Genomic DNA, 21,286 nt, shown 5'->3' on the forward strand with positions numbered 1-21,286 from the left:
CTCCTCACCACCTACTTCATTCCCGAATCCGATATGCGAAGGTGTGTAGCGGGCTCGTGGCCGAATGCCTGATTTTGTAGATTTGATGCCTGAATTATGCCTGATTTTAGACCGCCTTTCACAACGCGTATACCGTGTTTTGTAAACATAATTGAAGCAGCTCTCTAACCTGATCCCTTGAGGCCTTTTCGGCGCCCGCCTCACTTCGGCTCGGCTCTTCATCTGTCCCAGTCAGGGTATCTGGTGGTGCCACCAAGTTCACAGAAACTAAAGGTTCGGATCGAAAGGCAAGCAAGCGCGCTGGACAGCCTTCTTTCATGTCTCCCTACCTGCAGGTTGCTCCGGGATAGCACCGATTGCTCACTACAGCCTAGCGATCAATGATACGGAGCCGAAAGTCCAAGGATATCTTCCTTAGAATATGATAGCTACAGGGCATGGGGCCATGGCCCATGGGCACATATCTACAACCTAGCCCGCCGTCGCTACCTCAAGCATTACCACCAAGCTCCTCAAATTTTATGAGGCAAGTATGCTCCTGCAGGGGTATCAGTGTTGAACACGCGTCATTTCCGGGTTGTGCAAGTCAGGATGAAGTGAACATACCAGCATCTTAGGGAATCTATCGTCATAAAAAACCTCGAATCGAGCAGTGATCCCCGGTGTGATGTCTTCAAATCCAGGCGCGATCGTGGTGCTGTACTTGCGGTATATAGTTGCCGCGAGCGTCGTCATTTCGGCCATTGCCAAGCTGTTGGAAAGTGAATCAGCGTTTTGCACACCCACCACACAAAAGGAAACAGAGGAGGAAATAACGAACTGTAAACCGATGCACATCCTGCCACCGCTCGAAAAGGCCCAGAACCAGCGGTTCATCTCGGCCGCCTGCGGCCCCAGCCAGCGATCGGGGTTGAAAGTGCGAGGATCCTTGAAAACCTCGGGGTTGCGGTGGAGGGTGAATGGAGACATGCCCACGGTAACATTTGCGGGGATATTGTACCCGTCAATGACGGTATCGGCGATGCTCGATCTCGGCTCAAAAGTTGGCAAGGGGGCATAGAGCCTTAGCGTCTCCTTGATGACGGCGTTCAGGTAAATGCACTTGTCGCTCGCCTCGGCAGTGGGAAGGCCGTGGCCGTTGAGTGACTCCCCGGATAGTCCGAGGACTTCCCGTCTTAACTTCTCCTGAAAGACCTTGTTTCTGGGCTGAGAAAGGGACCATATCAGGAACATGAGCGTGTCGCTGGTCGTGTCGATGCCGGCCAGGAAGTGGTCTGCGCACTCTGAGGCGATCTCCAAGTCGTCCAGACCGTCTGTCTTGTGGGTCTGATGGTACGCCCAGAGGCGCTCGAGGATAGACGAGCCCTCGGCTTCCTCCAAGGGCCGACCCTCCTTCTCGGACATTTCCATATCCGACCGGAAGCTCCTATACGCCTGCAGCGCAAAATCTCGAATGCCGGTGTATGTGGCGGGTTTCTGCATGGGCAGCAGCGGCTGGACGACAGTCTCCATTGTGTTGGTGCGCGAATAAAGCCACTTCGTCACTGTATTCAAGTGCACGGTGAACCACGAAAGCTTGCGCCGAGACGGATCTAAGATGTCGCCAATCAGAGCCCGGTGCGGCTCCGAGCCTTCCAAAGCAGACGTGGACCCGTATCTGCCGTACAGGAACTCGGTGATGTTATCGAGGGAGTAGTAGTGTAGTGTGCTGAAGATCTCGCTCACGTGCCCTGGCTCCGCGTCGATGAGGGCCATGTACTTCCGCGCCTTCTCCTCGACCATGCTAGTAGAGGGCTCCTTGAGCATAGTGGATTTGGAGTAGGCGTGGGATAGGAGTTTCTTCCTCTGGCCGTGCTCCACCGCCGAGTGGAAGGTGAATAGGTTCTGGCGGCCATAGACGTCAAACATGCGGTAGAAGCCCGTTCGGCCGTACTTGCTACCGGGCCCGTAGATGGTCCGCAGCGCCGCCAGACTGTTGAACGAGACCTCGTCCGGGCCGATGCGGACGACAGGGCCGTATTTCTGGTGCAGCTGGTGGATTGTGCGGGTGCGCGCGCCTTTCCAGTCCTCGTATGCCAGTCGCCATTTTGTCAGGGCGAACGCCTTGGGCCCGGGCACCCGACTCAGGGGACTCAGAAATAGGGGATCGAGGAGTAGATATTTGATGAGGAAGAGGACCGGCGCCAACACGACAGCGATGACCGACAAGGATGCCATCTGGAACAGTTTCTCACACTAACTAACGCCACGAAATTGTCTTTTTGTAATCTTAATGGAGGCAAGTAACTAGCGAGCGGAAATTATAATAATAGAGGTTTCATAGACCTGTGTGTGCTTTCTGATTCAAACTCGTGATTTGGGAGGAGTATCATACGTAGTCCACCACCACCTGTACCTTATTAGATAACAGCTCTGATAAGCATCGCATACTGACGCTCTTTTTGGTCTAACCACAACCACTAAGACGACCCATAAAATCAGCATTTGTCCCCCGCTTCCTTTAGCGGGGGGCCCGATAGCGATATCGATAGCCTTCATGCTTATCAGGCCCCCGCTGGCGCTAATGTACGTTCGACAAGCTATGGATAAGCCTAATCTGCCAATGTCGGACAGTCCGACATTATGGATAGGGTTGACTGAGCAGGATACATTGTGTCCTGGTTCATCTTTATGCCCGCCCGACGATGACAGATACCAGCAGTACATTTGCAGGGAAGTATTCGGTGCTTCAGCCATAGGAGAGAACTCAAACTCAACACGACTCCATCTATCCCGTGTGCACTGTCGAAGCAATGGCATCTTCACCGACTCCTGTAGTCCTCATCACAGCCGGTAGCGCAGGCCTGGGCGCCGCGACCGTCCGTCTCTTCGCACAACACGGGTACCGCGTCGTGATTAACTACAACGCGAACGCGCAGCGCGCCGAAGCCCTGTGCGCCGAGCTTGGTGGCGATGGCCACGTCGCGATCCAGGCCGACCTGGGCTCGCGGGACGACGTCGAGCGCCTTGTGCGTGAGGCCTACGCGCAGATGGGCCGCCTGGACGTCGTCTTCTCTAACGGCGGCTGGACTCGCTTTAGCGACACGACGTCGCTGGACGACAACGCCGTCGAAGCGGACTGGGACCGCGCCTTCGCTATGAACGTCAAGTCGCACCTCTGGCTATTGCAGGCGGCGCGGCCGCACCTCGACGAGACCGAGGGGGCGTTCGTCACGACGTCTTCCATTACGGGCCTGCAGGGTATGGGGAGCTCGTTGGTACGTTTTATTGACCCCCGGGTAGTTCGGTGTCACTACCACGACGAGGATTGCGCAAGTGATCGAGAAACTAACAACGTCTTGTCGTTCAGGCTTATTCGGCTACGAAGGCTGCACAGCTACACATGGTCAGAGGCCTCGCCACCATGGTGGCGCCCAAGATCCGGGTGAATAGCGTGTCGCCTGGGCTGCTTCAAACGGTGAGGATTTCCCCGTCTATCTACCATGAGAGATAGGAATTAGGGCTAATCTTTTAATCACCAGGAATGGGCAGAGCGGTTTAGCGAAGAGCAGAAGGAAGCCCACAGGGAAAAAACCAAGCTGAAGAGGTTTGTCGCAGTCGAGGTAAGTTGGTTGTTTGAACCTTCAACCCTTCTGTCACTACAACGGTGTGTTAACTTATTGGCACCATTAGGATGTGGCCGCCCAGGTTCTTAGTCTGGCGACGTCGAAGAGTATGACTGGGGCAAACATAATCATTGATGCTGGATATACGCTATAGAACTAACAGATGGAAACGAAATAAGTAATTGCAAAAACTCTTCAGCTTCTCCTCCTCAATGTGGTGCGGTCGGTAGATGTCAAATCGTGGTGTATGCTATCACGGCTGGCTTTCCGGCTGGCTTTCCGGCTCGCTTGAGGTCATGCCAAAAGGGGGCTGGATGTAGCAGAAAATTTCATCCAGGAGCGAATAGTTCGTTGACTGGTCAACCGGAATCACGCAAGTCCTTATACCGTCTAGAAATCTCAGCAATCATGCCTCTAATCTTGTTCGCGGCCGGGAACTTGACGCCTAGCGTGTCAAATAAGGCAATGGCGAGGTCCAGGTCCTCGATCGCCCTCGTCTCCTTGAGGATGGTGACGAGGTTCTCTGGAAGCACCGTAGTCGAGTAGATGCGCGACAACGTTGCGGTGAAGAGGGCCAGCAGGTTGAGCCAGTTGTAGGCGAGCCGGTGTTGGCGGTGCAAGTTGAAGGCTTGGCGGATGGACATGGACGCCGCCTCGGCGAGCGTCTTAACGCGCTCGCGGTCCATGGTGGGCAGCAGCGGTGAGGGACGGTAGAGCATGGCTAGGTGGTAGTAGTAGTTGAAGTCGAACCAGCTGGTGCATAGGTGCGGCACCTGGTCATTGACGTCGGGCAGCGGGAACGGCATGTCGCGCCGCCAGTCTATGAGCTCCTTGTGCAGCGAGTGTAGGATGGCCTCGCGCTGCTCCGTGTTCAGGGACGCGGCCTGTCGGTTAGAATAGACCTGCCGGGTGATTTTGCCGGCGATCCTGCGGAGGGCGAGTATGTGAAGCGGAATGGCCATGAGCGATGGCTCGAGGGAGCTCGGCGGGCGAATGCCGTCGGGTGTGATATTCTCGTCGTCTACACTGACAAAGGGCTATGGTTCCCGTTAGTAGTCAGCAGGTGTTGCCTCTGGAGCACGGTCCACTAAGGGGCTGTCGCACCGTAATGTTGATATCATCATCGTGAAGAGCAAAGGGTCGGCCCAGCGCATTTGATACGACACTAATGAGTTAGTCAGTGGATACTGTAAGATAGAGCGGTATGTGGTACTTACCGATCCATCATGTAGATGGAGAAGAAGATGCGCTTGCGTCTCTGCTCCATGTCGACGGGCATTCCGGCGTAGATTGAGGACGAATGCAACCCCATGCCTACAGCGAGCCGAGCCGCCATGCCGACAAGATACCAGGTATCTACCGCTTTATGTTAGGACGTGTTCAACCGATGTCCGGCCCGATGCTACTGACTTGGACCTAGCTGGTTGAAGAAGGAGTACGAAACCTGTAACATGATGGCCTCCAGTGCAGCCTAGAGAGACCACAGTCAGTGAGTTACAGCTGTCAAGCGGATGGTTCGGTCTGAAGATTACGCACCATCTCGCCATAGGCTATGGCTTGCTCGAAATATTGAAGTGCCTTGGTGTAATATACCCTAGATTCGGACTCTTCTGACAATGAAACGGAACAGTACGCTGTGGACCCAACGGCGAGAACCATCCAGATGCGGAATAAGGTCAAGGGCGAGCACGCCGCCGCATCGTGCGGGTTATCACGGAGGCGCTGCAGGCTCTGCAGAAACTCGCCCCTGTGCAAGATGGGATATAGTGTGTGGGAATGAGCAAAGTAGAAGTTCACTAGTTGATCGATGTGTGACTGATCGCTCGGCAAATCCAGAGCCACGCCGACGTCGTTGGACAACCCCGTGATGTCTGCGACGACAACATCGCCAAACAGGAGCGGATGGGTGGAGACAGACTCATTCAGGCCCTCAAACAGGGAGGGGTCCAAGAGGTCCGAGGGGGAGTTGAAGTCGAATAGTGGCGCCCCGGCGTAGTTCGTGCCGCGGTCGCTAACGAAGGTGAAGTCGGCCTTATCCGGTGTCAGTCGGCGGAGAACGACCTGTGTGAGTCTTGCGAAGGAGATGCCCGATGTCGAGCCGAGGTGTCGCTCCGCCGTGGCTTCAAGTGAGAGCGTCTTGAGCTCGTCGACGAAGCATGGTGGAGGGGGTGGCGCAGGCGGTTCTGGGAAAAGCAAGTCGGCCAGGTTGCCGGGCATGCTCGTCGCAGTGTCGGACTCCTGCTGAGGCATGCCAGAGTCGTGATTCATTACCACCGTATTGCCGCCCATACTTGACTCTGTATAGGCCTGCTGATCATCGCCGCCGAAAGACAAGGGTCCTCCGTCTGTAAGCGGGGATGACATCTGGGCCATCTTCTTTTCCATGTCCTGCAGCTTTTTCTCCAAGCTGCGGACATACGCTACAGGGTATGATGCACTCTGGCAGTCGTCGTCGAGAAAGCTGCACCTCACATGGGCGACCCGGCAGTTCCTGCATGATGGCAGCGCCCTATCGCACCGCTTCTTCCTCTTATGACACCGGGAGCATGACGTCCTTGCTTCCGCCGTAGCTGTCTGATGCGACGACATTACCCTTGAACAAAACGATGGTATAGCCTATGGTTACATTAGGTAGGCGCCATAGGCGTAGCCTGTAGGTTGTCGATCCAAGATTGGAGTTGCTTATCATTTGGCTCCGTATATCTTACAGTACATACGTACCGTATCTTAAGTGATTGGATGACCAACCAAAGTGATTGGATAACCAACTACTCCGTACCTAGGTCACTTTCAGGTTAGGGAGTTTTATGTTGAATATCAAGATTGAATACATCGATGGATACACGGTTAAGTACGTCATCCAGAAGACCATGTGGCCACAGTAAGGTGGATACCGCACAAATGTGTATATTACCATTTGTCAGCAAGTCCCAGTGACCATACATTCATAAAAGATCCACCCGGAGCCCAGCTGCACCCCATATCCAGTTTCCCCGCGATAAGCGATGACCAGGCAGGCCGAGTCATGGCCGAGCATCTCCAAGTATCCCACGTGATTCCCTCCCGCCGCCTTTGTCTAAGCTACGCCGCAAATCCCCACACTAGAACTCAACCACGGCAACTGCCTTGACCTCGACGATCATCCGCGTATCAGGAAGCTCCCTGACCCCGATGGTGGCCCGCGCAGGCGCGCTAGCACGATCGGCAAAGACCTTGTTCCACTCCTCGTTCATCCCCGCGTACTGCGACTCCATGTCCAGGATGTAGACCACGGCGTCGATGACGTTGTGGATGCCTCCCTTGCCTCCCGAAGCGCCCTTGATGATAGCGTCGACGTTGGCGAGCACCGCAGCCGTCTGCTTGCGAATGTCCAGGGTGCGCGTGCCGTCGGCGTTCTCAGTGACGCCCTCCCAGGTGCCGTCGGGTCGGACGCACGCCGTGCCTGAGATGTAGATGGTCTTGTGCGTCGAGGTCGGTGGCGCGATGCGGGCTTGGGGGAACCGCGTCGGACCCTCGGGCAGGTCGGGATTGCTGAGGAAAGCTTGGCCGTTGGGAGACATTGTGGCGTAAGTCGTCAGACTGAGGATTAACGATGTAAGTTCGTGTTTGAGAGATACGAAAAGAAACAAAAGATTGACTTGTTTGGGTATGATAGCTGCAGTACATGACCTCGTCCCCTCTCAACTCTACTCTAAATACCCGAATTCTGGGCCAAGGGCACCCTCAACGGCCCGGGTAATCTATCATCGCTCATCCCGCCTCATAGTGATGCCCCATCGCGATATCGGGACGGCCGATCCGACTTTACAGATGCGTCGGGATTTCCGACACGTGATCACCAGGCCGAGTTCCGAAGCCTCCACTTGATGTGCCTGACACTGGGTGGGTGCAGCAGTGCGAGCTGAGACAATGGACTACCAGTGCCGCCGTCTGGAACTAACCAAATATACCAAGTGGTCACCTCAGTCTGAACAGCTGCGCCGAGACCTAGACGCCATATAAGAAGTTACTGCACTCAAGGCACACAAAGATGGCCGGCACAACGACCCAGCTCTATGAGATCCCCAACTTCTCCTTCCAGGATGGGACCACTCTACCTTTGGCCCGCCTGGCCTATCTCGACCTAAACCCAGATGCGTCGAAAACTGCCCTGGTCGTCACCTGTTTCCGCGGCCGGCTAAAGTCCACCTCGATCTTTGCCGACGGCGCGCTCCGAGATCACAGGATCATCGTCGTAGCGCTCTTCGGAAACGGTGAATCGTCGAGCCCCTCCAACACCCCGGGGTTCCCGAGCTCTATCAACTACCGCGACTGCGTCCGCGCCCAGCATGAGCTCCTCACCGTCCATCTCAAGGTCCAGTCGCTCGACGTTGTCGTCGGCTTCTCCATGGGTGGCCAGTGCGCCTACCACTGGACCCTGATGTACCCGGACCTCGTCCAGAGCGCCGTCGTCATCTGCTCCTCGGCACGGACCAGCCGGCACAACTACCAGTTCCTCGAAGGGCCGAAGGCGGCGCTGCAGAACGCCGTAGACTACGTTGACAAGGACCGCGTCCCGTCACCGGCGACGAGCATCTCCCGGGGTGTCCATGCCTTCGGCAAGGCCTACTCCGCCTGGCTGACGAGCGCCGAATGGTTCGAACAGCAGGCGTACAGGTCGCTCGGGTACGCGGCCCTGGGTGACTGGGACCGCGACGTGACGGGAGTGAACTATGCCGGGTGGAACCCCGACGACCTGCTTGCCATGCTGCACATGTGGCAGAGCGGCGACGTCAGCAGCTTGGTAGATAGTGAGGGCGACAGCAAGGGTGACGAGAGGTCATTGGAGAGCGCACTCTCGCGAATCAGAGCGCGCGTGCTGCTGATGCCATGCCGGACTGACCAGTATTTCCGCTGGGAGGCTAGCGAGAGGGAAGCCGGCTCTATCCACGCTGCGACGCTGAAGGTCATTCCGTCTGTTTGGGGCCACCTAGCAGGGGCTGGTGTCAACAAGGCCGATACGGAGTGGTTGGATCGAGCTATCACCGAGTTCTTGACAACGTAGATGTGGATTAGTCGATCTAGGGATCAAAATTCAAATCAAGAGAAATAGATCACTTGCCCACTAGTTTACATCTCTAGTTTACATCCCACGTGGGCTGGAATATAATTGTTTCGCAAGTCTTCATTTAAACATGTGAAAAGAAGCTAGCTGGATATCAACTCCCGTCCCCTTTCAAATAAAGCAGCCGCCTTGATAACCTCCTCATCCTTCCACCGCTTTCCAATGATCTGCATGCCGATAGGAAGACGGACATCCGGCCGCTCTGGCCGGCTGGAAAAACCGCAAGGCACATTCAGGGAAGGATGGCCAGTCACATTGAACGGGCAGGTATTGCTCGTCAAACCAATGGCCGGCGCAAGCCTCTCTATGACCGAGGGCGTCCTGCCCTCCTTATCCACTGTCTCGGGGTGGGGCATCGCAACCGTCGGCGCGCACGGCGCGATGAGCACGTCCAACTCCTCAAGCGCCCTATCGTACGCGTCGCGCAGCTCAAAGACCTTGCGGTGGGCCTTTGCCTCGTCCCCCGCCGGCAGGAAGCGCTGGGCAAAGCGCTCGCTTAGTATGATGTTGGTTAGTGCCGGATTGGCCGAGTTGAGGACCTCGTACATCTCCTGCGAGGGGGGCCACCTAGCCTTTAGGTGGGGAGGCAAGTAGGTGAGATGGCCCGAAGGCCTTCCCTGGCAGAGCCAGCTGGACATGGATGGCCTTGTCGATGCGGTCCAGATGACCGGACCTTCGCTGTGCAAGGGAACGGAGATCTCCACGACGGTCGCGCCAGCCGCCTCGAAGAATCTTCTTGCCGCATCGCGGACGGTGTCACGAACTTCGGGGGACACACCTGGGACGAGGAACGACTCCGTGAGAAGCCCGATCTTCCAGCCCTGACCTACATCGCTGGGCCTGGCCAGGACCTGCTGTCGGAAATCTGACAGGAGCTGACGGTACGGTTTCACCTGATCCATTAGAGGGGACTCAGGCGTCATCCGAGGATCGAGGCCGTCGTATCCCGCCATGACCTCGAGCAGCGCGGCGACATCCTCGAGCCGGGATGCGATCGGTCCCAGGTGATCGATCATGGGCGACATGGACCCCCCGCCGGTGTAAGGGACCAGGCCGAAGGTGGGCTTGAGCCCGTAGAGGCCGTTGAACGCGGCCGGGGTGCGCACCGAGCCAGCCTGGTCGGTGCCGATCGCCAGCTCGACCGTCTCGCCCCATGAGCTGCGACTGCCGTCATCCTGCTCCAGAGCCAGCGAGTGGGCGGCGACAAGGGCACAGCTCCCGCTGCTGCTGCCGCCTGCTGTATAGCCGTGGAGGCGGGGGTTGTGCACCGGCCCCGTGGCCGATGTGAATGATAGGGGGGATGCGCAGAAGCACTCACACGTAGACGTGCCCTTGATCACGGCACCGGCAGCCAGCAGTCGAGATACAACAGGGGCATCGATCGGCGAGATGGGAAACACGGCGTCTCCAGATACAAGCGATGCGGGCGCCCCGAGCGTCGTGGGCAGCGCTGCTACCGATATGTTGTCCTTGATCGCTACCGTGCGGCCTTTGAGGATATCACTGGTGGGATTTGCGGCGCGGAGGTCGCACCGGTGACTCCAGGCATTGAACGGGTTGTCCTCTGGTTTCGGCTTCCAATAGCTGCGGCTCGTGGAGAGGGCCTGGGGCTTCAGCGCCGGATGAATGTAGTCGGATCCATCTTCCACCTGCTTCATGACGGCCTCGAAGGACCAGAGAAGACGCAGATAATCATCGGCATCCTTGCCATTGGGTAATTCAAAGTTGAGCTGCGCTGCAACGTCTTTCAAATCCTCTGCTGTAAAGCTTGAGCTGAAATCGTAGGCTTATCAGCAGCTGCCTACCCTTGAAAAATAGAATTCCTCACCTTGAGCCATCGGACAGTGAGACAATCGACATCTTTGACTATTCTTTCTGATTTCTCTTGACTCCAAAGACCACCGGTACTGCTATTTTTATATCAAATAGGCTTGGTGGAACTAGTCGCAGCAGTTGGTTTATCTTATGTACCGTTTTTTAGGCAGTCAGGTTCTATATGGCCCAAAAGCACAAGCAGCAAGTAGTTACTTGTTTAACTCGTCAGTGAACATAGTGAACATAGTCAGCATATATCGTAGGTAGGCCCTTACTCATGGGGTGTTTTGTTGGGTACGATATCAAGTTACGTACACAGATGATTGTACTGGAGCGATTCGATTATCTACCAGTTAGATTAGACTAGTGGATGCGCTGTATTATTAGTGCAATCACGTCGGCAATGCCGACACAGAACACCGAAGCGCCCCGCAGATTATTACCGCTTATATGGCATCCACTTATTAGCTCCAAGACAGGAGCAAAGCAAGAAGTTGTCTGGACAGATAACCGTTGTGGAATGTGGGGAAATCGGGTATGTCTGCATGGAGACGATATATATCTGCAAAGGAATATAGTCTTGTTGCAGCTCAACTTAATTATAGTACTTGTACATGTAATTTACTCCTGGCCATTAGCAAGAAGAATACGACCACCGTCAACACAAAGTGACACCCCATCGACGTAAGCCTGTAGCTGTTAGTGCGGGGTTCAAGGGTTGTGGTTAGAGAGTAAGAGGAACGTACGCCGGCCCGGCTGACCAGATAAAGAACTGCGCCAGCAATATCATCCTCGTTACCCGCCCTCTTAGCGGGTACTTTGTCAAACAGGGAGCTGAACATGTTCCCTTCTTCCCCTACGGGATTCATGTTGCTAGGGACAACTACAAGGGTGAAGGATTAGCCATTACCGTACCCATGAAATCTGATGGATGCACAATGCTGCTCTCCAATCATATAAGAGTCGAAGCACTCACAGCCTGGGTTGATGCCCGACACGCGCACGTAGAAGCGGCTGAACTTGGCAGCCAGCAGCCTGACTAGGTGGTCGGTGGCCGCCTTGCTCGTGGCGTAGCTGGTCAAGTCCACATTGGTAGCGTTATGCATGCTAGCACAGGAGCTCGTGATGACGATGACGCCGCGGCCGTCATCCTTGCCCTTGCGGCCGCCTCCTAGGTCGAGCTGCGAGGCCGCCGCCAGCAGAGGCAGCAACGCGACCGAGAGGAAGTAGTGCGCCGTCGTGTTGACGCAGAATGTGTCAGCCCAGTCCGAGTGGCGCGACGACCACATGGACGTCTGCAGCTCGGATAGAGAGGCGGTAAGGACGTCGCAGGCCACAGGAGGATCTCTCCTTATGCCGGCGTTGGAGATGAGAATGTCCAGATGGCTCTCTCGCTCGCTGATGTAGGCAGCGACGCGAGCAATGGCATCCTTGTCCGTGACATTGCAGGGTAATCTGGCCCGTGTACACATGTTATTAGTCGACATAGCGGACACGGCTTGGGTAAACATACCCGTATGCGCTTCCACCCGTCGACTGGCCGATTTCATTTAGCTCCGCCACCTTCTCGTCAATGGGCTCCGTTGGCAAGGCGATAACGTAGACCTTAGCACCGTTTGTCACAAGCCCCTGCCACAACCGCCTAGGTCAGAAAGTGTTCCAAAGTATCGATATATGCAGCATTTCGCGGAGTTCGGCGTAGTTACTTTGCATATCATGAAGCCCAGACCGCTGCTTCCTCCTGTGACGGCTGCGACGTAGCCCCTGACACCGAAAAGCTGCTCAATGCTAAGTGAAGACATGGTGTGTATAGTGAACCCGACCTTGATGATACTCGGCGAATCCTAAGTATACTCGTATTGTATGTGTTTATCAAGCCGGCGTGCTGCAGTGGGGCAACGACCACATGCCACCTGCGTGTCGGACTGTCCGACCCGTTGGGACTCTAGCTGCCGCTTCTCAGATAGGTGGGGTCTCGGAAGGTGTAGCATTGATGCGCTGTGTACAGTATGCGGCGCGAGCTTCTTGAAGCATGGTCTCGAATTGTGATGATTGTCACGGCTGGATACGGGTTGAATAATGCGAGCTCTGAGACGAGGTTGCACTTGTACAGTATTTCCTAATAATCGTACGGTTGGGGAAGTAGAGGAAACGCCAGGAATTGGTAGATTTGGAACACATGAAATAGACAAAGTATGGGGTTTGAGTGTTTGAGTGTTTGCGGATGGTTTATCTGGATTATGGACCATCGAGTAACAAACGCATGGGCACCTGGATCACATGATCCAGCAATAAAAGGCCGACAAGCCAACCAAGCGTCACGGACCATACATGACTGGAAATGAGGCTTTTCATACTGTTCAAATTATTTCATTTTTGTCTACATCAACTGCGCGTCACGTACATTTCAACGACGATGCTGAACTGTCTATCTACTCCTTGTAGTGCTCCTTCGTCCTCTGCTCGGCTGCATCCAAGCATTCGCTCGTCATGTTCGAGTCTCTCGGGATGAGCCGGACCTTGAACTCCCTAGGGATAGCCACCAGGGCCGTCTTGAACTGGTTGTAATCCACGTAGTCCGTGTTAGGCGGGTGCGTCTCGCTCGCCACAATCTTGTACGACGACAAGATCCGGACTAGCGCGGTGTACACGAGCCTGGATGCGATATACTGTCCCGAGCAGGCCCGGGAGCCCGTTCCGAAGCTGAGGTGGCCGAGCCCATTGACCTCAGCCTCGGCCGGCGGGTCAATGCTCTTGAGCCATCTCTCTGGATCGAAGCGTCCCGCATCGGGGCCGTAATGGTCGACATCTGTAGGTAGTACTATGTCAGCGTCATGTTTCTTCACAAAGAGGTCATGTGATTGATCACTTACCGTGGTTGCCGGCTTGCGCGTTGATCAAGATCATCGTCTTGGGCGGGATGATGGCCCCGTTCCAGTTGACCTCGGTGACCGTCTTCCTCGGCAGACTCATGGAACTGACGGTGTAGTACCGGCCGGCTTCCTTGACAATGGCGTTGATGTAAGGTATCTTCTCCTCGACGAAGGAGGCTGTCCAGGCGTCGCGTATGTCCGGGAAGTGACGCTTGATGTCCTCGTACGCACGGTCCTGCCAAATCTGGCCCTCGGGCGTGCACAAAGAGCCGATGCACGACGTCAGGGTACCTGGGATGGTCTCGAAACCGCCCGATACGAGCGACAGGCAGATGGACGAGACTTCGACGCCAGTGAGTTTGCTCTCCATGTCCTTGAGGATGGCCGCCGAGATGCAGGGCTTGTCCACGCCACGCTTGATCATGTCGCGGACCTTGTCCAAAAGCAGGTTCAGGTAGGCGTCGCGGCGGTCACGCAGCTCCTGGGAGCGCGCGTTCTTTTCGTTGTTGGGTAGGTAGCGCAGGAAGGGCACGTAGTCCTGCAGGTTCTCGGACGCGCTGCGTAGCAGCGAGATGGCGGAGCCGACGTGCAGGATCTCGCGCAGCAGCTCGTCGTAGACCTCGTCCATGCGGATGCCGTAGCAGAGCGTTAGGGTGGTGTTGAGCGCGTAACGCTGGATGTACGGTCGCACGTCGACCTCGAGCTCGCCGTTGCGGCTGTCGCCCTTCATATCACGCACGATGCAGAAGCTCTCAAGGTCGAACATGGGGAAGTAGTTGCGCAGCGCTGGCCGGCCGAGCGCCGTGCCAGCCGCCTTGCGCTTCTTCTTGCAGGACTCGTCCCAGGGGGATGAGCCGATGGTGAAGCCCTGGGTGCTGCTGATGACGCCGTGGAAGGTGTACAGCTTGGGCCGGTCGATGACGGCGTTCTGGTTGCCCAGGAGCATCTTCTTGCAGTCGTCAAAGGAGTTGACCACCACGGCCCGGGTGTTACCCAGCTTGATCTGGAAAACGGGCTGGTTGTACTGGCGCCACCATTTCTCGCAGACGGTGGCGTGGTCCTCGCCGAGCTTTAACAGATGGCCAAAGACGGGGACCGCGCCTGGGATCTCCGGCAGCCCCTTGATATAAGGGATGTCGGTTGCAAAGGCGACCTATCGTATGTCAGTCATCATGTCACACTCGGTTGCCATGGTTTGTCTTACATTGTATATGACATAGGAAACTAGCACCACGCCCAGAGCAACTAGCACAGGCAGTGTATTATGATGCCCCACAAGCTGGATCAAGCGATAGCTCAGTGGACTGAGAACCTCTTGGACCTTCGTATCCATGATGGGCGTTCCTCTGAGTGAGCTAGAAGGCGGCAAAGTATAATAGAGCACAAGTTGAACTTTTCTCCAAGGCTGGGCGATGTCCTGTGATGTCTATTTCTTTTGTACATGCCCTCTAATGCCTTCCCTCGGGTTGGTGGGGAAGATTTGAGGTGCCAGCTCTGCACTGTCGGCCAGGCCGACAATGGCTGGGTTGACACAGATACAGTCTTCGCCCCAAGCGGGGTGAGATTACGAAGACAATCTACATGTGTCGGCTAGTCAACGCCGGCTTATCGCAAGCCGCTAGTATCCTCTTTTCTTGGCTCTGCGGAGTGTGGATAGGAATAGTATGGGGGTTATCACGGAGATAGAGCGCTTGGGATTGTATTTGTGTGCCATCGCCCCCGACGTCTTACTACTCAGGTTATCATTGACCGTTCACGTTGCAATACATCGCTCTGCAACACTCCATTTTTACAACTGAATCACAATGGCACCATCCGCAACAGTAGCCCTCGTGGATTCCTCGTCCACCCTGCCTACCAAGTCAATGGACGGCGATGTCGACGCCATGGCCTCTATGGCTCACAGAGGCAAAAGCCTCCCCGGCATCCCAAAATTTAGCACGCACGCTGAGACGCGGCAGTGGCAGCTCGAACACATGGCGGCAGCCTTCCGGGTCTTTGCTCGCGAGGGCTACGCCGAGGGTATCTCGGGCCACATCAGCGTGCGCGACCCAGAGTGGACCGACCGCTTCTGGATCAACCCGCTCGGTGTGCACTTCGGCCTGCTGAAGGCCAGCGACATGATCTGTGTCGACATTCACGGCGAGGTCGTCGCCGGCAACACAGCCGGGTCCATCAACGCGGCCGGGTTCCAGATCCACAGCGCCGTGCATCGCGCGCGGCCCGACGTACATGCCATATGCCACACACACTCGGTGCACGGCCGGGCCTACTCGGCGTTTGCGCGGCCACTCGAGATGATCAACCAGGACGTGTGCTACTTCTACAACGCGCACTCGGTGTACTCAGACTACGGCGGCATTGCCAACGAGGCGTCAGAGGGCCAAAAGATCGCGGAGAGCCTAGGCGAGACCGGCAAAGCGGCGATCCTAATGAACCACGGCCTACTGACGACGGGCTACACGGTGGACGAGGCGGCGTTCCTCTTCTGCTTGATGGAAAGGAGCTGCAAGGTGCAGCTGCTTGCTGACAGCGCCGGGCACAAGAAGCACATTGTGAGCGACGATGAGGCAGCTTATAACTTCAAGATGGCCAGCACTCCGGTATGTAGTCTGCTGACCCCTTTTTTGACCGATGACAGCCCTGGGCTAACATGGCACACAGGACACGTTGTATGTAGAGTTCCAGCCGCACTACCAATACGAGGAGGCACTATCCAACGGTAGCTTCAAACAGTGAGCACATGCCACAACAATATTAGGGAACAATTACAGGCACTAATAGCAAATACACGAATGGTTTGCTGGGTGGCCATGCAACCCAGAGTCGGGCACTTGTTGGGGGACTAGCGCGGCACTAACAGCCGCACAGGCCCAGGCCAGTTTCCGTATCACGAGGGCCTTCGGATTAGTAGTTGAATTATCTCACTCTCAAACTTCTCTGCTTTTGGAAGATACACCTCACACAATAATATGATCACAATATACTATTAGCGCCTAATCGCACTTGCTTGCACACCTGCTCCGTCTCTGCCCGATAGTATTCACTCAGATATCTCATCGCCCTTACATCTTTCACAGAGGCACTGTCTTTTGTCGAATGTGCAACGGTCAAGTAAAAGTACCGTGGTGGTGATACGCGTCGGATGCCCCGACCACTGATACGCCCTCGTGGCCCTGTCATAGCTGCTGCGATAGCCGATAAGCCATCCAGCCACAGGGGCGGACTAGCGTCCGACAGAGGTCACGTTGCCCCACAAATTCCCCCGCCACACATGCCGATACGCTAACGATCACCCCTCGGTCCAAGCGTATCTCGATTGCTGTTAGAGTGACTACGCAAATCGCCACCTATAATCAACGAGATAGTCTTCAAAGCCAGTCAATTTAGGTATCTTAGTGCTGATTCTAGTTCTAAAAGAGCAATCAATTAGATTTGCAGCCCACTCGGAGCTCGCGAAGGAGGGGCCGCTATCTAAATAGGCTCCCGAGGTCAGATTTACCACAGGTAATCCTACCAATCTCTTATCTCACATTACAGTGAGAGATGTAGCGGGCCACGATGTTAGCCACCCCCGGCTCTGAGTATCATTGTTCGACCCCAGCTTCCGGTGCGTATTGCCCGACCTGGATCCTTCATTTAGCCGGGTGTTTCCTCCTTAGCCCAGACGGTCCCTTTGACATGCTGTGAGATTCAATTTCACGACCAAAGCTCAACATCGACGAGCCATTGAATACACCACGTCAACATGTCGGCCTCCAAGTATTTCGAGAAGGGCCCTCCGTCACCATCCATCGCCACGGAGCCTTCGTCTAAGATCGACGATGATGTTCAGCCGGGCATGTCTGTGAACATATCCTCAGGGTCGCAGCATCTGCACCGCAAGCTGCGAGGATCGGAAGTCCAGCTTTTCGCTATTGGAGGAGCCATTGGTACCTGTAAGTCGATAAGAACTTCTGCTTCACAACGGTAGCACGGAAGGCTGACAACCTTGAAGCTCTCTATGTGCAAATGGGCCAGGCTCTCCCCAAGGGCGGCCCCGCAGGTCTCTTCATCGCCTTCTTCATCTGGGGCGCCGTCATGTGGGCCGTCAACGAGTGCTTTGCTGAAATGGTGACTTACCTACCCGTGCCCTCGCCCTTCATCCGCTTTGGCAGCGAATGGGTTGATGGCGCTCTCGGCTTCGCCATGGCCTGGAACTTCTTCCTCAACATGGCCTTCCTTGTACCCTTCGAAATTGTAGCCATGAACATTATGATCACCTTCTGGACTGACAAAGTCCCCGTTGAGGCCATAATCGTCGCCATGATCGTTCTATATGCTATCCTCAACGTGGCTACCGTGCGCTACTTCGGCATCTCCGAGTTCTACCTGTCCATCTTCAAGGTGATTCTGATGCTGGGGCTGTTCTTCTTCACCTTCATCACTATGCTGGGCGGCAACCCCCTGCATGACCGCTACGGCTTCCGATATTGGAATCATCCGGGCGCCTTTGTCGAACACATCGTGTCCGGAGGAACGGGCAAATTCTTGGGCGTCTTATCCTGCGTATATCAAGCCAGTTTCTCGTAAGTGTTGCTACCTACAGCCATGCCCCCTACTCCTCCCAGTATGACTTTGTGCGTTGGGACTGACCGTATCCAAAAACAGAATCTGCGGCCCAGAGTACATCTCTATGGTGGCTGCCGAGACTGAGAACCCCCGCAAGATCCTTCCCCCTGCCTACCGGTCCTTTGTCTGGCGAATCCTTCTCTTCTTCGTGGGATCTGCCCTTTGTATGGGTATCGTCATCCCGTACAACGACACCACCCTCATGGGTATTCTCGGTGGTTCACTCACCGGATCAGGTACCGGCGCTGCATCGTAAGTCTTCTCAACAACGCTCGGCAATTCCCCATAATCACTTATTCTAACAATGTCTTGTACACAGGCCCTACATCATCGCAATGCAGCGGCTCAAGATCAACGGCCTGCCCTCCCTCGTCAACGCGCTTATCATGACATCCATCTTTAGCGCTGGAAACGGCCTCCTCTTCTCGGCGACCCGCACCCTGCACGGCATGTCCCTCGAAGGCCACGCTCCGCGCTTCTTCTCGTGGTGCACTAAGGCCGGTGTTCCACTCTGGGCCCTGCTCTTCTCGCTCAGCTTCTGCCTGCTCGCCTTCCTGCAGGTCAGCAGCTCGTCGGCCAATGTCATGAACTACCTCGTCGACCTCGTCACCTGCTGCCAGCTTATCAACTACCTCTGTACCGCTGCGACCTACAGGCACTTCTTCTCGTCTCTCAAGCGCCAGGGTATCTCCCGCGACACCCTACCCTACAAGGGCCGCTTCCAGCCGTACACGTCCTACTTCGCCATGGGCGGCACGCTCTTCATGCTGCTGGCCGGCGGCTACGACGTTTTCATCAAGGGCGGCTGGGACGTCATGTGGTTCTGCCTCGACTACGCCATGATCGGCTTCTTCATTGTGCTATTCCTCTTCTGGAAGATCGTCTTCCGCACCCGCTACGTGTGGCCGGGCACCGCGGACCTGAGCCTCGGCGGGATAAAGGAGGAGATCGACCAATACGAGGCTGCACTCATCCCGCGCGAGCAGGGCTTGGTGGATAAGGTGGTCGGGAAGATTTTCGAATGAGGCAGTATGCCACCCGGGACACTCTCTCATTTGTTGATATTGCCGGGCAGTATTGTAGATCCTATATTAATTATTAAATATTGATGCTTAACTAGTTAGTTGTGCCTAAATATACCTGAATATTTCAAATTGATTCGTGAGTAGCAAGCGAATATATTATTATCTGACGACAATCTGCACTGAAATGCCCCACGAATATATCTCCACAACGACACAATTAAGCACGTTCCCTATACTCTTGCGACCCTTTCTCAGTAATCTGAATTTCCTTCTCGACCTGCTGAAGATCAACATGCGCCACCTGGGCATCATCACCATCAAAGATCTTGGCCAGCTCCTCGAGAGTGGGGCCCCGGGTCTCAACGTAGAAGAAGTAGACAAAGCAGAGCTCGATGAATATCCAGACCGTGTAGATCAGCGACAAGTTCCAGTGGTGAGGAAGATTCTCCCACGCAATTGGGTTGGTGTAACTAAGATGGTGAGTTTCGTCCAAAGAGCGGGTACATATATTCAGGAAACTTACTTTCCGAGAACCAGAGATGCCTGTACCGTCAGGTTCATAATCATAACACCCTTAGCGCGAAGCCGGTAAGGCAAGATCTCAAGCGCATATGCGACGAGCAGACCCGACCAGGCAATGGAATAGAATATAGAGAAGAGCCAGACGAAGACGACTTGTGGGTAGCCAGTTGTTTTGACATCCTGGGTTCTTTCGAAGACGGAGGAAACGACAGTCCATGCGAGGAACATGAGGACCATGCCTGAGAGGAGAGAGTCGATAAGTTAGCCTTTGAAATTTATCGTGGAGGGTACTGCTACGTACCAACTGTGGAAATCAGGAAAAGAGGTCGTCGGCCGACTCGGTCAACGAAGAATGCGCTTGAAACGCTAACAATCAGACTGATTATGGTTTGTCCACCATTGAGCTATGAAACGTAAGCTAGGAGTCATTTAAAAAGGGCAAGGGGTCACGAACGGGAATCTTCTTCGTTTGTTCGGTGATGCCCATGCTGTTGTAGATCAAATTGGTATAGTTGCTGAACAAGGCATTGCCACTGTATTGGGAAATAATTCCCAGAGAAATCAGAAGTGCCAAACGATAACGGTTGCCCTTGGTCTTCATAAAGTCCAAATAGCTGCTGTTCTTCTCGAACTGCATCTCCAAGCTGATAGTCTCCTTAATCTCGCGGTACTCGAATTGAACAGTGGCGTTGTTCTTATCTCCATTCGCATGGTAGTAGGCGAGTGTGTCCAATGCTTCTTCGTACCGTTCCTTCGATACGAGCCAACGGGGAGATTCCGGAACCCCTATTAATGGTCAGCCACCCCTGGATTAAATCCAGGATAAGAATTAAAATGAAACATACACCAGATGAAGACAATCTGAATGACAGCTGGGAAGATTTGCAGCAGAGTCAAACTGCGCCACGACCAATCATTCGGAATATACATCGTTCCCCATGCAAGCCATGCGACAACTAGACCTAATTAGCACGCTAGTGTCCGGATGCTGACTAGAAGGATCCATACCTAGTGCCCCCAAGTTCCACAAGCAGTTGTAGATAGTGGTGACCTTTCCGCGATGTTGGGGGTGGCAGATTTCGGTGAGGAGTACCGGGGATGCCATCTGAGCCAGACTGTTTCCGAACCCGAGGAGTAGCCGACCGGCGACATACACTAAATAGGAGCAGTAAATATAATGACCTGACCACAGGAGGATATAAAATGGCCAAGCTTACTTCCATAGTCTGTGCAGAATGCACCAAGCAAGCCACCAAGAATCATCAAGACACATCCGATCACAATGGGAATTTTGCGTCCCCATCTGTCAGCGATGAATGGCCTAATTCGAGTCAGCGAGCTTGCATTTTATTCAGTGCAAGAAAACTTACACAAAAGGGAAACTGGCAAGACTACCAATCTGGTAAATTGCATTCATCAATCCCAGCTTGGCGCCACTGGGTTCGTCGAAGTACACTTGCCATGTATCCAAATTCTGGGAGGTGTTGAGCATCATTCTATGGAAGGCCCCGTCAGCTCTATACATATTCCACAGAGCTGTGATGCTTACCCATCATATCCAGTGGTAGCAGAAGCGATGCAAAGCACTGCAGCCCAGCAATAAAGCTTTCGGAGACCAGGCTCTTGCCACCAGTTAACCTTCTCTAACTCAGGCTTTGCAGCTTGGGTCGCGTCCAAATCGGACTGCAGAGTCGAAGCTCCGACAGCAATACCCATGTTGTCTGTAGAGTC

At 54.7% G+C, this 21,286-nt stretch overlaps 11 protein-coding genes across 11 annotated transcripts; 4 read left to right on the plus strand and 7 right to left on the minus strand.

Moving 5' to 3' along the window:
- Positions 1–490: 490 nt before the first annotated feature.
- Positions 491–2,217, minus strand: N7518_000739 (cytochrome P450; the record flags this gene model as incomplete). The annotated part of the gene is made up of 2 exons (XM_057181667.1): positions 491–538; positions 607–2,217. 2 exons carry the CDS (start codon positions 2,215–2,217, stop codon positions 491–493), a joined length of 1,659 nt encoding a protein of 552 aa, XP_057047017.1.
- Positions 2,218–2,792: 575 nt separating this feature from the next.
- On the plus strand, positions 2,793–3,897 carry N7518_000740 (SDR family NAD(P)-dependent oxidoreductase; the record flags this gene model as incomplete). The annotated part of the gene is made up of 4 exons (XM_057181668.1): positions 2,793–3,257; positions 3,350–3,457; positions 3,522–3,602; positions 3,805–3,897. 4 exons carry the CDS (start codon positions 2,793–2,795, stop codon positions 3,895–3,897), a joined length of 747 nt encoding a protein of 248 aa, XP_057047018.1.
- A 67-nt stretch (positions 3,898–3,964) lies between these two features.
- On the minus strand, positions 3,965–5,990 carry N7518_000741 (fungal specific transcription factor domain-containing protein; the record flags this gene model as incomplete). Its single annotated transcript, XM_057181669.1, has 5 exons — positions 3,965–4,642; positions 4,710–4,770; positions 4,823–4,961; positions 5,016–5,076; positions 5,142–5,990. The coding sequence occupies 5 exons, from the start codon at positions 5,988–5,990 to the stop codon at positions 3,965–3,967; spliced, it is 1,788 nt and encodes a 595-aa protein (XP_057047019.1).
- Positions 5,991–6,706: 716 nt separating this feature from the next.
- N7518_000742 (RidA family protein) lies at positions 6,707–7,165 on the minus strand (the record flags this gene model as incomplete). Its single annotated transcript, XM_057181670.1, has 1 exon — positions 6,707–7,165. The coding sequence occupies one exon, from the start codon at positions 7,163–7,165 to the stop codon at positions 6,707–6,709; it is 459 nt and encodes a 152-aa protein (XP_057047020.1).
- A 470-nt stretch (positions 7,166–7,635) lies between these two features.
- N7518_000743 (uncharacterized protein) lies at positions 7,636–8,649 on the plus strand (the record flags this gene model as incomplete). The annotated part of the gene is made up of 1 exon (XM_057181671.1): positions 7,636–8,649. One exon carries the CDS (start codon positions 7,636–7,638, stop codon positions 8,647–8,649), a length of 1,014 nt encoding a protein of 337 aa, XP_057047021.1.
- A 143-nt stretch (positions 8,650–8,792) lies between these two features.
- On the minus strand, positions 8,793–10,569 carry N7518_000744 (putative amidase; the record flags this gene model as incomplete). Its single annotated transcript, XM_057181672.1, has 2 exons — positions 8,793–10,482; positions 10,538–10,569. 2 exons carry the CDS (start codon positions 10,567–10,569, stop codon positions 8,793–8,795), a joined length of 1,722 nt encoding a protein of 573 aa, XP_057047022.1.
- Positions 10,570–11,145: 576 nt separating this feature from the next.
- N7518_000745 (SDR family NAD(P)-dependent oxidoreductase) lies at positions 11,146–12,326 on the minus strand (the record flags this gene model as incomplete). The annotated part of the gene is made up of 5 exons (XM_057181673.1): positions 11,146–11,214; positions 11,271–11,407; positions 11,501–11,979; positions 12,038–12,153; positions 12,231–12,326. 5 exons carry the CDS (start codon positions 12,324–12,326, stop codon positions 11,146–11,148), a joined length of 897 nt encoding a protein of 298 aa, XP_057047023.1.
- Positions 12,327–12,956: 630 nt separating this feature from the next.
- N7518_000746 (uncharacterized protein) lies at positions 12,957–14,730 on the minus strand (the record flags this gene model as incomplete). The annotated part of the gene is made up of 3 exons (XM_057181674.1): positions 12,957–13,333; positions 13,398–14,550; positions 14,602–14,730. 3 exons carry the CDS (start codon positions 14,728–14,730, stop codon positions 12,957–12,959), a joined length of 1,659 nt encoding a protein of 552 aa, XP_057047024.1.
- A 472-nt stretch (positions 14,731–15,202) lies between these two features.
- On the plus strand, positions 15,203–16,136 carry N7518_000747 (uncharacterized protein; the record flags this gene model as incomplete). Its single annotated transcript, XM_057181675.1, has 2 exons — positions 15,203–16,000; positions 16,062–16,136. 2 exons carry the CDS (start codon positions 15,203–15,205, stop codon positions 16,134–16,136), a joined length of 873 nt encoding a protein of 290 aa, XP_057047025.1.
- Positions 16,137–17,145: 1,009 nt separating this feature from the next.
- On the plus strand, positions 17,146–19,033 carry N7518_000748 (uncharacterized protein; the record flags this gene model as incomplete). The annotated part of the gene is made up of 4 exons (XM_057181676.1): positions 17,146–17,335; positions 17,395–17,965; positions 18,048–18,260; positions 18,328–19,033. The coding sequence occupies 4 exons, from the start codon at positions 17,146–17,148 to the stop codon at positions 19,031–19,033; spliced, it is 1,680 nt and encodes a 559-aa protein (XP_057047026.1).
- A 217-nt stretch (positions 19,034–19,250) lies between these two features.
- On the minus strand, positions 19,251–21,271 carry N7518_000749 (putative MFS hexose transporter; the record flags this gene model as incomplete). Its single annotated transcript, XM_057181677.1, has 9 exons — positions 19,251–19,503; positions 19,557–19,794; positions 19,857–19,959; positions 20,010–20,341; positions 20,401–20,511; positions 20,564–20,710; positions 20,773–20,876; positions 20,926–21,051; positions 21,105–21,271. The coding sequence occupies 9 exons, from the start codon at positions 21,269–21,271 to the stop codon at positions 19,251–19,253; spliced, it is 1,581 nt and encodes a 526-aa protein (XP_057047027.1).
- Between the last annotated feature and the right edge of the window lie 15 nt (positions 21,272–21,286).

The sequence above is a fragment of the Penicillium psychrosexuale genome (assembly GCF_028828465.1).
Source record: "Penicillium psychrosexuale strain IBT 29551 chromosome Unknown utg000001l, whole genome shotgun sequence".
Taxonomy (NCBI): Eukaryota; Fungi; Ascomycota; class Eurotiomycetes; order Eurotiales; family Aspergillaceae; genus Penicillium; species Penicillium psychrosexuale.